This window comes from Choristoneura fumiferana, chromosome Z, assembly GCF_025370935.1.
Source record: "Choristoneura fumiferana chromosome Z, NRCan_CFum_1, whole genome shotgun sequence".
Classification (NCBI taxonomy): domain Eukaryota; kingdom Metazoa; phylum Arthropoda; class Insecta; order Lepidoptera; family Tortricidae; genus Choristoneura; species Choristoneura fumiferana.
The window spans coordinates 20,726,133-20,741,095 of record NC_133472.1 but is presented as its reverse complement, the minus strand read 5'-3'; the positions used below and the strand labels follow the sequence as shown (position 1 = coordinate 20,741,095).

Genomic DNA, 14,963 nt, shown 5'->3' with positions numbered 1-14,963 from the left:
TATTATGCAATATGCATTAAGTATTAAAATAGTGTTTAATGCAACTTGTATCATGATAAGGGCCATTGAGATACGAGTGCGAGTTTATAACATACGAAGAAGAAAATAAAAGGTACTTAGTAAGCGAACAATGTTTCCACTGTCGTTATTTCATCTCCTCGCAATCGAAGTGAAAAGCAGTGTTAAACTCAAGCATTAAACCCATTTCCCCCTAGACATGTTTATCGACCCTCGCCGTACCGGCCCGGGTGGCTATATTGAACGTCTTCGGTAAAATAGCTCGTTTTATGCTCTTGTTGTACAATCTACTATTTCACTTGTCATACTCGTAAACTTCGTATTTATGCTGGATCTAGGCGACATAAAATGACTTTTTATGCTCCAGTACCTATGCACTAGTAAAATTAAAATCTTCGTCTAAGGCGTTCGTAATCAGGTGTCAATCGAAGTGAAAAGCAGAGTGTAATACTAGTTTTAAACCCGTTTTTCCCTCGACGTGTCTATCCACCCTCGCCGTACTGGCTCGGTTCAAATGGTTCGTTTTATGCTCATGTTGTACAATATACTATTCTATTTTTGTTTGAATTTTTATTCTGAAATTCAAACCAAATAGCCAATTGTTTATGACGGCATCAGTATGAACATTTTTTGTAGTGATTTTATCACCACCTGCTGTAATTGTAATAACAAAGATTATTTACTTTCATTGTTGTATTTAAAATATTCAATAAAAAAATAAACTCGTAAGCAAGCCTATTTATTTTAGTCTAATTCTGCATAATGCCATCCACGCATTGTAAGATCGCCCATTACCATCGCGACCAATCGCGGGCGAGCGTTATGTTATGAAAGTGTGAGTGTTACGTTGTCATTACTGTACTGCTAGTTTGTTTGCGTAAATGCTACAAATGGAATCACAATCGAAGCGTTCATTGCTAGCAGTTACGTTACGCCTCCAGAGAATATTTATTCGTAGACTACCATCCTGATTTTTTTCAATTTTTTCCACTTAACAGTTTAGATTTTAGAGGGGAGGAGACGCTCGATTTTGATGAAAATTTGCACTTTAAAGTTGAATATTTCGCACACATATCACTAAAACGAAAAATCTTGGCAACCCCTCAATGGTTTTTAAAGACATATCCAACGACACCCCACACTGTTACGGTTAGTAGAGAAAAAAAATCACCCCCGGGACTACCTACCACTTACATATGGAAGGTATTTTTTCATTTTTTTTTATTTTACCACTGTCGGCGTGACTGATATGTAATATTCATGCCAAATTAGGTACAGTTTTCTGGTACTAACAGTCCCTGCATGAGCTTAGCCGCGGTCAGACAGACGACGGACAGACATACAAAAACAAATAGTTGATTTCCGAAAATATTAAAGACGCAGACATGGCGAAACTATAAGGGTTCCTTATTGACAACAGAACCCTAAAAACCGGCCAAGTGCAAATTGGACTCGCTCTCCCAAGGCTCTGTACAAATTTGTAGCTATCTATGAATATCCATTACGCGTAGAAGAGCAATTGTGCAACAATTTTACGAGAGACATTTTGTGTCCCGTGCAAGGTGAAACAGCATAAAAAAAATAGCATGGGACACCACACTTGACACCAATTGACCTAGTCCCAAACTAAGCAAAGCTTGTACTATGGATACTAGTACAACGGATAAACTTACTTATACAGACAAATACATACTTATAGTTTGTGCTCGGGTCTTGGATATTTAATATGTATTTTATGAAACATCCAAGACCCGAGCAAAAACATTCGTATCGTTCATACAAATATCTGCCCCGGCCGGGAATCGAAGCCGGGACCTCAAGCTTCGTGGTCAGGTTCTCTAACGTCTAATAAGCATAAGGAGCAAAAGTGGTGGGTAAAACAAGTCATTGATATATAATTTGTATTGTGCAGGAGGAGGATGTAATAAACAACTCGATCGAGGTGAGCAGCAACCGGCGCATGCGGCAGGAGCACATGCGCACGTGGTCGCTGCGCTTCCGGCGCGGCTCGTTCGAGCGCAGCTTCGGCCAGCTGGACGAGCTCACCTTCAAGTCCAACGTCATGTGCTGCTTCGTGCTGTGGCTCTTTATCGCCGCCGTCCAGACTGTCATGCATTTCAAGTGAGCACCTGCCCTCTGCCCTCTGCCCTGTTTGGGCTAATCAACTGAGTACTTTCCGGAAACACTAGAGACTGGACCATAACTATAATATGTATAACTAACCTATTATATTATTTTAACGAATCATTAAAAGTAATTGACTGTAATTTAAAGACTTGGATTGTATCTATTCTGAGTATTATTATGTCAATCTCTTTATTAGCTTTTCTGACCAAAATGTTTTCTCTTCTAAAACTTCGCCGGCTCTATCGTAGCTTATGATAGGGTAAATAAGAGTTGACCTAATTGTTATTTGCATTTGAGTACTAAGCGAAAGCCATGCAAAACATTGCCGCTCGCGAGTTTTAGCTTTGCGTCTATATATATCTGCATATGCGAATAAAGAGTGTAGCGAATAGGTTGTCATGTGACAGTATGTGTGCGGCTGCAATGTTGTGTGTGTGTGTCAGCTGCCAGTACCTGGGGATGGTGCTGGGCGTGCTGTCGGTGCCGCTGGCGCTGGCGTTGGCCGCGGCGCTGGCCGAGGAGTGGCCGCGCGCGCGCCGCTTGGCCGCGCTCTCGCGCTGGATCGGCGCCACCCGCCGCCGCCGCAACATACACATCTGTTTATTCGTCACCATCATGTCCATTTCCAGGTACCTAAATATACTAACATACATGGTTAACTCGTTTTACGATGGTTTTTATGACAGTATGTCCTAATCCTTCGTTAAAAAAACGTACACTTTAACGTCACTAAAGGTGTTTATTATTATTAATAACGTCACAAGGATCATCGTAAAATAACTCTAATTGGTACATAGCAGCAGTGATAGTATACCTAGTGCCATCCTCGAAAAAAAAAATATAAATATATATATATATACACATTAGACATTAATAAATGACATTGTAATAAGAACATATGGCTGGTTATATATATAACCAATTAATGTCTAATTTTGATAAAATGACGCGTATTCGAGGATATATGTATGACTACCTACCGGAGAAATAAAGCGCACCGCACGCAACGCAAAATTATCCAGACGTAGGTATTTACGGGCGGCGGTGATCACTTACCATCAGGTTACCCGCTTTGCTCTTCCTGAATCTTTGTCCTATAAAAAAAAATATGAGAACGTGTCTTGAGTTAATTAGTTTGGTAATTTTCACTCATGTATACTTACAGATATTTATTTTTCCTTATTCTAGCACAATCAAACTATTTATGTGTTCACCGCCAACTGATCATATCTCCCAGAACAATATGAATACATCAAGAGAAGCTTCCAATAAAAGCAACGAAACATTAGACGGAGTAGAATGTCATAAACCAGAATATGTAGTTTTCACATGGATCTTATGCCTCGTCGCCCTGACTTCTGTTCTCAAATTGTACTACTTGATCAAGACTTTCCAAGCTGTGGTGAACGTGACGTTGTATAGCGCTTTATTGGTGATATTTTACAAGGATGACGACGTGGACAGCAAACCTAGGTAAGTAGTCAAGTCGTCCACATGGTAATTGTAAACAAAGCCGCAGCTGGACGGACAGACAGACAGGAAGACAGACATGGCGAAACTATAAGGGTTCCGTTTTTGCCATTTGGCTACGGAACCCTAAAACACCAAAAAATATTTTAAAACTAAGCTATCTTACCAAAGAAAAATTGAAGTTAAGTTTAGCAATATTAAATTTCCCATTAAATTAAAAAAAAACAGTGATGATTTTTATATTGGCCGTACGAATAAGTAGGTATAAAATGTTATCTAAAGTTATACTTAACGTGTCGAACGTGTAGGTTAGGTTAGGTTAGATATTTGGCCGATGATAGATATTTGGTTATTCCACAGTACCTACTATTTTATTTTAATATAATTAAATGTAACTAATATGACTTAAATTAAATTAGGTAATCTGATTTAAAATTACTTGTAGGTATTTTATTTATTATACTTAGCGCTGTAAAAATTGTCAAGAGCACCTCTTTAATATCTGATCTTGATAATGCAAAAGTAAATATGAGAATCCCAAAAATCAAGCTGACTTATTTAGACGAAACGCTTGCCCTAAAAAGCCACGTAATCTAATTTTATGTGGTAACTCGAGTGATCAACCTCTGACACGAAGCATTTATAATTTTAATGTTGCTTTCTGGTGTCTGTCTGTCTGTGGCGACGTCGCCAACAGATTAACCGTAGCTCGACAACGGTTATTATTAGAGATTATGTATGAATGAGGCTCTCTTAATTCGAAAGCAAGTTGAATTGCGATGAGTTCTTAGCAGAAAGACAATTTGTTTAGACCATGAATGAATCACTGGAACTTTCCAAATAAATCGTAGCTAGTAAATAAATTAGTCGATGCCCAATGCTAAGCAATCCAGTTAAAGCACGTGAATGTAAAGAAGAATGTTGTCAGCGAGCTGCCGTTCTACGTGCGTATGCTGATCCTGATGGTGGTGTTCCTGGTGATCGTGGTGAACCACGCGCGGCTGGTGGAGGTCACGTCGCGGCTGGACTTCCTCTGGAAGCTGCAGGCCGAGACTGACCTGGACCAGATGAACGAGAGCCAGCGCACCAACCGGCATCTGCTCAAGCACATTCTGCCTGATCATGTCGTCAATCATTTTTTGAGCAAGGAACGCTGTCCTGATGTACGTATTCGACCACATTCAGCTTCCCCTTGTGTACATATCCTATTGAACCTACTATCCTACTTGCTACTAATATTAGGTATACATTTACTAGCTTTTTCCCGCGGCTTCGCTGGCTTTAAATTTGAAGTAACATATATTTACTTTCTGCGATCCTTTTTTTCGTGTTTTGTTTGATTGATTTTTCGGAGGATTATATGGAATTACAAATACAGGCAGACGTTTTTTTTTTATTCGGACAGATGGTGCAAATTTTATAATTCAAAAATCAACCAACATGCAGCCTTCATAAATCAAACTGAACCAAGTACCTATATTGATTTCAGTTCCTATTTTAGCTTGGTTTCTATGCTTGTTATAACTTCTATGTGACATAGTACCTATGTTTGAAAAACTCAATCCGATTTTGTTAAAAAAACGTTGAACTCACATTATATAATAAAAGCTTGGAGCAATGCAAATAAAGTCTCGAATGTCACCGTACTATATATTAGTACCGCATTTGAAGGTTTTAAGCTTAAGACCGGTCATATCACAATACTCTTTTAGGATACAGCCTTATAGGGACATAATAATAAAACTGGGACTGGAGATTTGGCAAACTGATAAAATTGATAATAATCCAATCATTTGGCAGTGACATCCTGCTCATCCTGGCTAGGATCGTCTCCGAAGAAGAGAACTCCTCAAAAGTTAAAGGAACACACAAAAAACTATACACAATTGTTTAATTTCAATGACAATGCGTTTTTATAATAGACAACACCTAATGCTGCAGTCTGAAGTCGGTGCCACAGCACGAACCAGCAGGAGCGGACCTATAGTCGCCTACCTCACCTGCGCACTACATACTAATACGGGTTTCAATAACTCCTGCTGGCTCATGCTGAGGCACCGACTTCATACTGGTAGAAAATTATTTTTCACCTCACTAGCTCGAAAAAGCTGTCTTTATCCTTCGAAATCTGCGTGGAAAGTCGTTTTTTATCCTCTTGGCTGGAAAGAGTTTTTGAAATTCGAACGTTATCGTGAACGGGTGCTGCCTTGAAAATACATATCGACCACTTACTTTCAACTTTCTATGTGAACACGTCAATATTAAACGCTTACTTCCTTAACCTCGTATCTACCCGAAATGTGTACAACCAATCAACACTCTATCGAACTTACCATAAAGATGATTCTAAAGCAATATTGTGGCCAGATATGAGGTTGTGAAAGTAAGTGGTCGATATGTATTTTCAAGGCGGCACCCGTTCACGATAACGTTCGAATTTCAAAAACTCTTTCCAGCCAAGAGGATAAAAAACGACTTTCCACGCAGATTTCGAAGGATAAAGACAGCTTTTTCGAGCTAGTGAGGTGAAAAATAATTTTCTACCAGTATGAAGTCGGTGCCTCAGCATGAGCCAGCAGGAGTTATTGAAACCCGTAGTAGTATGTAGTGCGCAGGTGAGGTAGGCGACTATAGGTCCGCTCCTGCTGGTTCGTGCTGTGGCACCGACTTCAGACTGCAGCATTAGGTGTTGTCTATTATAAAAACGCATTGTCATTGAAATTAAACAATTGTGTATAGTTTTTTTGTGTGTTCCTTTAACTTTTGAGGAGTTCTCTTCTACGGAGACGATCCTAGCCAGGATGAGCAGGATGTCACTGCCAAATGATTGGATTATTATCAAATTTTATCAGTTTGCCAAATCTCCAGTCCCCAGTTTTATTATTATGTCCCTATGAGGCTGTATCCTAAAAGAGTATTGTGATATGACCTGTCTTAAGCTTAGAAACCTTCAAATGCGGTACTAATATATAGTACGGTGACATTCGAGACTTTTATTTGCATTGCTCCAAGCTTTTATTATATAATGTGAGTTCAACGTTTTTTTGAACAAAATCGGATTGAGTTTTCAAACATAGGTACTATGTCACATAGAAGTTATAACAAGCATAGAAACCAAGCTAAAATAGGAACTGAAATCAATATAGGTACTTGGTTCAGTTTGATTTATGAAGGCTGCTGATATGTTAGAGAAGGATACGCATATAAAAGACGTTTCGAAATTTCGTAGGTTGTCACTACACTACTACTTATTGCCTAGTGATGTGACTCAATCAATTTCAACGACGATAAATTTAAATATCGTCACTACTTAAAAAAACTCGTACCTCAAAATAAATAATTCTTCTGAGTGAACTTTACGAGCATAATGTCAAGGTTCAATTTTGTTGACATATTGATTTTAGATACTTACGAGATTTTTTCAAAGTAGTGACGACATATAAAATATCTACGAATTTAATCAACAGATTTTATGGGAAAATTAGGTATATTTATATTAAAATCGAAAAGTCCAAAAATAACAATAGGTATTACAAAACCGAGATGAGTACCATTCGAAAGTACCGTAAGCACAGCCGTACAAACTAAATAATTAAAATCATAGGTTAATCTATGATTAATGTTCATAGTTTGAGTACAGGCCCCAAGGGCCTGACAGTTTAGTTTCATTCATCGACGTTGTAGCGCTGCCATTTGTATGATATTATTACAATCTGTGGACCACCGTCATTTCTTTGCTGTCATGTTCTTACCCGTCATTGTGTTTTAAACATTGAGTTGAATGCGGGTATTCTCTTGCGTTCTCCTCCCGTTTTGGTCGAGTTGTAGTTCCATGAGTAGCCATCCTCCTCTGTTTAACAATACAATACTCTACTTGTGGTAGTGTTTAGTGCGAGTGATATTCTACTGACTTCCAATATAGCAAAATTCAAGTGTTGTGTTGTTGATTGTAATTCAACAAGTGCCACTCACAAACTATTTTGCATGCCCAAAAACGACTATTTACATAATCTTTGGATGTCGTTGCTAGTACCGACTAGCCCTTATTTGCTGGCTTTAACCAAGAGTCAACTGTTGTTGAAACGCGTAAGTGAAAGACATTATGACTATACTCAGTTCGATCGAATAGGCGCGCGGATTCGATATTCGTATCCTTGCCTGTTCACGGAAAAAGAAATGGTTCATGGTCACTCTCGTCTAAGGGTAAGTTTTTCTAACCTTTGCAATAATAGCTCCATGTTCAAAATTTTAGTCTAATATAAATTTAATGGAAAGAGACCCTTTAATGAATAAATGATTAAAAACACTTGGTCGTTTTATTTCATAACTTATACGAGTATGAATAAAAATTAAATTTGTACAAGACATCCGTAACTCCCATTTATCGTAGAGCGCATCACTAGCATTGACTGGAGACTATCGATAATGATTATATCGACCTGTGGAAAGCCCTACGACTGTCAAACAAGTACCACAGACTATAAAATTTAACAGCGCTACAACGTCAATAATAGGAAACAACAATAATTGACTGTCTTATCTCTAGCTAGCTACATATTAGTAATCTGTGACAGGCCCTACTAAACTCAAAGTCATAGTCAAAATATTTTTATTCAGTTTAGGCTATAACAATAAGCACTTATGAATGCCAAAAAAATCTACCACCGGTTCGGAAAAACCTCTGTTCAGAGAAATCCGGCAAGAAACTCAACGAGGTATATAATTTTTAAACAGATTTAAAATATTATTAAATGATATCTATACATCACAAGTATTTAACACAACTTTATTTCTAACACAGTAGGTTCGCTATTTGAAGTACCTACATAACTACGAAGTGATAAATTCGAACTTCGTATCTTGCCGTCCCGCTAACGCTGGAAAGGTCTTCATTTTTTCCCCTTCATCGGTGATACTCGTTTAGTAAATGTGTTGATCTTGCAAAGGCGACATTTAGATATCTTTTTGCTTCTTTCAATTTCATTTTCTAAGCATTACATTTTTCTTCTAATTAATTTCCGAGCTTGCTGCTGTTGTCACCTCTTTTACGGACACCTAAAACAAATAAAATAATCGTCAAATAAAATCCATACTAATATTATAAATGCGAAAGTGTGTGTGTTTGTATGTTTGTCCGTCCTTCTCGTCGAAACGGAGCGACAGATCGACGGATAGAGATAGTTTATGATGTGCCAGAGAGTAACATAGGCTACTTTTTATCCCGGAAAAATGCACAGTTTTGTCACCTCTTTTACGGACACCTAAAACAAATAAAATAATCGTCAAATAAAATCCATACTAATATTATAAATGCGAAAGTGTGTGTGTTTGTATGTTTGTCCGTCCTTCTCGTCGAAACGGAGCGACAGATCGACGGATAGAGATAGTTTATGATGTGCCAGAGAGTAACATAGGCTACTTTTTATCCCAAAAATGCACAGTTCCCGTGGGAACAGCGCGGGATAACCGAATGAGGGCCATCGTTTTTTGTCTCACTAGATGGCGCACTGTTGCGTGAGGTTTTTAAGTATGGCTTTCAATGTCTGTTATTACGGGCGTGAAAACATAGTTTACATTAAAATCATATTTAATACACCTTAAAACCGTACCATAAAAATATCGAGCATGCCACAGTGTTGCATAGTCCCCGTTTTGTTCGGAAAAAAGGGAGGACAAAGGTTTCCGAAAGACAAAACTGTCTCAAAACACAGACATTCATTGCCCCGGAACGCATATTTGCCATAATTCATTTCAGATATTGCAAAATATTCACAAAATTATTCTAATTATAAATAAACCCACGTAGCTCACCCAAAAACTATGAGATTTGACATTTCGGAGACCTCACGCTACACGAGCGCCTCTAGTGGCGAATTCATACGCGATAGCCCTCATTCCATGCGGGCGAAGCCGCGAGCAAAAGCTAGTTAAATAATAAATAAATAATAGAATAATAAATCATTATATCATTATGCGATTCACCCATTCATTTTTTTTCACGTCATCTTTAGGAAATCTTTAAAATGAATATATCGACATTATTAGGTATATACGTCACTATGGATCACCTTATAGACCATCTCCTAACATAGTTATTAAGGCTGATTTCTGCTACAAAGTGATTCAGCACTGACTTCCTTACATTCGACTAGTAGTTTGAGAAAAACTTACCGATGGAAAGTCAGTAGCTGTTGGTTAAGTTTTTTCTTTCCGTGAAGAATGGGAGGGAGTTGCAGCCGCCTACGTATATAAAATAAAATACGTATACAAAAAAATAATAATAATAAAGAGCTCTAGAAATTCAACTAACTACTGAAAAAATATTAAAATACCTTGCAATCACAACGTGTCCATTTAAAATTCATAAACAATGAACACGCGCACAATTAAAATTGTCCAATAAACAATTTGTCAGACTTTCAAAGTGGTAGTATTTTTAATTTGGCGGGGTGGATTAGATTAGATTAGATTTTATAAAAATATGGTTCTGTCCATTGGAGGACAATTTTGCCAGTGTCTAGTAGTTTTTGCCGTTGTACGGTAAAAAAATTCTAGAAAACTAAATATGAGAGGTAATGGTGGATGAACGATCGGTGAAATCTGACCGGGTGGAATTTTAACCAATATAACCAAATGACAGTTAATTTTGTGACAAACTATAAAAATGAAACAAAGAGTAAGTAATTTATCTCGTTCTAACATATATATTTTTGCCATAAGATAGAAAGAGACTGAAATCAGTTCCTGAATATCTATTTTAAGGCGGTTTCTATGCTTGTTATACTTCAATGCTATGTCAAAATAAAATGTACTTAATTTAAATCAAAAGCTCTAAGGAGTATTGATATCAACTCACTCCGTTTGTTTTGGGGCGGTAAAGAGGTTAACGTAACGCACCTGCGTTTATATATTACTAGCTTTTGCCCGCGGCTTCGCCTGCGTGGAATTCGGTTATCGCACGCTGTTCCCTCGGGAATTGTGCATTTTTCCGGGATAAAAAGTAGCCTATGCCCATAAACCAACTCTATGCCAAAAATCACGTCGATCCGTCGCTCCGTTTCGACGTGAAAAACTGACAAACATACATACAAACACAAACACACACACTTTCGCATTTATAATATTAGTATGGATGGATTTTTACGTGAAACTTTTTAAGCTACTTTTGATCACTCAAAGCCTTTCAAAGCACAGTGTATTTGACATGAACCTTGTAATTTTGTCGCAGTAAAAGGGCTTGATGGTACCTACCTAAGGTACCTCTATTTTTTCACGCTCAGAGGTTTTATTCAGTTTTGCAGTGTTTACCTCTTTACATAAATATTAGGTTACAATAAAAAATTATCACTCTAATAAAATAAAATGAGCATTGATTGTGTTGTTGTCAGGAGCTGTATTCGCAGTGGCGGCACGAGGTGGGCGTCATGTTCGCCGGCATCCCCAACTTCCACGAGTTCTACTCCGAGATTAAGGCGGTGGACTGCATGCGTTTACTGAACGAGATTATATGTAAGTTGGTACTCATAAGCGTTATCACAAGTAATACGAGTATAATGTAATAACAACTTAGATTTCTGAGATCATCGGGAAGGGTAACGCTTGCCGCAACTTCATAAGTAGGTATTTCAAATCCGACTAAACCTTTAAAGTGAACTTATATACGACTTGTTCTGACTGCTGCGATCACTTTTACGAGCTTATTTTATTTTTTTCTAGTTGATTTCGACAAGTTACTTATGGAAACACGATTCAAAAGTATTGAGAAGATCAAGACGATTGGCGCGACATACATGGCCGCATCGGGTTTGAACCCAAATCACAAGGTATTATGCCTATAAATATATTGTTTGCACAAAAGTACCTATCTATTATGGTTGGCTGGTGATAATAAACCCGGATAACTCACGTCTTAACTTAAGTTTAGCTCGAAGACTTTCATCTAGGAGCAACGCGACACGGCGGCTGCTGCAAAATGGGCACCGCTTTGCTTTCGCGGCTACCCAACGAAACTAGACACCTACCTTGCAGTACCATTACAGAGGGATATTGTTAGTGTTGTGTGCTACCCTACATTTGAGAGTAATAGCAAAAATGACGGCGAAAACGAGGACAGTTATGGGGTTCTTAACAAAAAAGAAAAAATAACCGAATTGAGAACCTCGTAATTTTTGAACTCTGTTTAAATCACGAGTAGGATGAGCGGAGTTTAAAGATGTCGTGTTGTCAGACCGGCGACGACGACTGCGAGCACCTGTGTGCTCTGGTGGACTACGCGTTCGCGCTGCGCGACGCGCTCGGAGAGATTAACCAGCACAGCTTCAACGAGTTCCGGCTGCGAGTGGGTGAGTGCGCGCCGCCGACCTTTTTACCTTGATTAGTAAACGATTAGGTGGTACCTCATCGTTGCCTCTTGCCCTTTTGAGGTGCATACAGTTCTTATAAACGAATACCTACTTACTAAATCATCTCGGTACAACTGCAGGGCACAAGCCTCTTCTAATCTAATAGGATATCTAAGACCGTATTTCCCACGCGGAACTTCTGCGGATCGGAACTGCGCACATACCATTGAATTCCTTCGCAGGTGTGTGCAGGTTTTCTTGCTGTTTTCCTTCGGTGTAAAACTCATGGTAAATTTAAAATGAAATTTCACACCTAAATTCTTGGCTTGAAATCCAAGACGCTCTGCTTGAGAGGACATGGGCCAAAACACTAAGCTACTACTAGTTACTAAATAGCAGATGTCACGTGCGGTCCTAATACTCGTAGTAACCCCTAATGTGGACGCAGGGATCAGCTGCGGGCCGCTGGTGGGCGGCGTGATCGGCGCGCGCAAGCCCGTGTACGACATCTGGGGCAACACCGTCAACGAGGCCTCGCGAATGGAGAGCACCGGCGACATGGACCGCATACAAGTCACTAAATATACCAAAGAGGTACACACCTCAACTCCTATCGCTTACTTCCACGAACCTTCTAAGAACGAACCTTCAAGGATTTAGAGCGAATAATTTTACCTATATAGGTCGCTGTTGCTCGCGACTCCGTCTGACAAGAATTCGTTTACCTCTAACCGAATCCGCTTTCCGGTGGGAATTCAAAAATTTTCCGTATTGGCTCTGTGCACGACATCAGTGCCACCTAGCGTCCGCAACTTTTATGGCTCTGATGCTCTGACGTTTTGAATCGCGACATTGTGAAAAAATCAAACCTATAACGAATCCTATAACGTATTAATTTATAATACAAAAATACAAAAGGGTGGACAAAAGGTTATGAATTCATTTTTGGTCATTAAAATTAAATGAGGTAAGTAATTTATTTGTACTTTTACTGTAAATCGATAAAGCTATCTTATTGGTTTCTTTGAATAAAAGTAAAATTATAATATTGTTCATATATCGCTAGTGATAAATTAAATATAGTTTTCAGATCAAAATGAGTATCATTTTGAAGACCGGTTTTGTGAGTATCATCTTTTTATATCTATATATATAAAAGAAGAAACTGACTGACTGACTTATAGATCAACGTACCGCTGGGCCTAGAAACTTGAAATTTGGAATATATATTCCTTAATAGGTGTAGACGCGCACTAAGAAAGGATTTTTCGAAATTCCCACGGGATAGGGAATAAATGGGATTTATATTTTAACTTCAAAATGGCTCTATTTGCGTAACTATAATTAATAGAAACTTCAAATTTGGCATAAAAGTAGGTAATACTAACAACTAAAAACGATTTTCAGGATTTCTCGAAATTCCCACGGGATAGTGAATAAATGGGATTTGTATTTTCACTTTCAATTATTGACCCTTTTACCGTAACTATAATTATTAGAGACTTCGAATTTGGTAAACAAGTAGATAATACTAACAGCTAAAAACTATTTTCAGGATTTATCAAAATTCCCACGGGATAGGGAATAAATTGGAATTTATATTTTCAAAATGGCCCCATTTGCGTAACTATACTTATTAGAAACTTCAAATTTGGCATGCAGGTAGGTAAAAACTGTTTCAAAGATTTTCCGAATATCCCACGGGATAAAACGAATAAAGAGGATTTTATATACTTACCATTTAAATCAGACAACGCATAAGCTAAACCAATAAAACTGGGGACTGGAGATTTGGCAAACTGATGTAAATCTGGTAACAATTATTTAGCAGTGACATCCTACTCATTCTGGTGAGGATCGTCTCCGTAGAAGGGAACTCCTCAAAAATTGATGGCACACACAAAAGACTTTACATGATTGTTAAATTTCAATGACAATGCGTTTTTATGATATACACCGCCTGATGCTGCAGCCAGGGTTGGCTGCTGATGACGGAACTCCTCAAGGGCTGATAGCATAGATACGAAATTTTACATGTACCTTCAATGAGCTGACACAATTACTTTGCCCACCCGCGACCTTTATGATAGCTACTTTTGTGCCCATGCAACGTGTGTTCATGCAGTTCCTCCACCTCCACACTGTAAGAACACACAAATCCATCTATCACCATCACCACTTTACACTGACGCGTTTCGAACTCAACCAGAGCTCATCGTCAGAGCAACACAACCGTTCAGCATGCTACGGTGTGAGATTTGGCATAGATGGACCTAAAGTAATGCAGAGGTGCACTATATAGGGCAAAGATTAGAGAAATAGAAAGAATAGGAAAATATCTCAACTTTGTTTTTTCTTTGTTTGTTGGGGGTCATCTTTGAAACTATTGAGCTGATTTAAATAATTCTTTTATCAATAGAAAGATACACTATCCCTGATTGACATTAGACTACTTACTTTAAGAAAAATTGTATACTTTCCGCAGAATAAAAATAAGTTTCAATTTTGAGGCACATTTTCAAAATTATTTCAATAATAGAAAGCTACAATGTGTCTCTAATCGACAATTAAGAATATTAAAATAGATCATAACAGTAATTCTTGTCCCGCGGGAACTTTACAATTTCTCGGGATATAATCCTATATCGTGTATGAAGTCGCGGGCAAAAGAAACGCGTAGTATGTACTTAACGTTTTCTAAAATTCCAACCCTAAATCAGCGAAGCAGGGTTTCAAAGTTGGTAAGAATCATAATTAATTACGTATGAAGGTCGATTTTTGTATTACAAAATTTGCACCATCTGTCTAAAAGAAAATCTGTCTGTATTTGTATTTCCATTTAATCCTCCCAAAAATTAATCAATACACGAAACAAGGATTGCAGAAAGTAAATGTATGTTACTCCAAATTTAACGCGAGCGAAGCCGCGGGCAAAAGCTAGTGATAATATATAGTTAAGATGTACAAAGGCGAGCTTATTTTTATCTTTGTAAAATTATTGCCTCA

At 38.1% G+C, this 14,963-nt stretch overlaps 1 protein-coding gene across 2 annotated transcripts in view; it reads left to right on the top strand.

Moving 5' to 3' along the window:
- The window catches only part of LOC141431194 (adenylate cyclase type 8-like), a 127,243-nt gene that overhangs the window by 91,270 nt on the left and 21,010 nt on the right, over positions 1 to 14,963 (top strand). For both annotated transcript variants that reach the window (XM_074092267.1, XM_074092259.1), the window contains 8 exons: positions 1,931 to 2,139; positions 2,589 to 2,774; positions 3,334 to 3,618; positions 4,544 to 4,778; positions 11,004 to 11,124; positions 11,332 to 11,438; positions 11,843 to 11,957; positions 12,406 to 12,551. In XM_074092267.1, the coding sequence (XP_073948368.1) occupies positions 1,931 to 2,139; positions 2,589 to 2,774; positions 3,334 to 3,618; positions 4,544 to 4,778; positions 11,004 to 11,124; positions 11,332 to 11,438; positions 11,843 to 11,957; positions 12,406 to 12,551 (1,404 nt within the window). The remainder of the gene's footprint in view (positions 1 to 1,930; positions 2,140 to 2,588; positions 2,775 to 3,333; positions 3,619 to 4,543; positions 4,779 to 11,003; positions 11,125 to 11,331; positions 11,439 to 11,842; positions 11,958 to 12,405; positions 12,552 to 14,963) is intronic.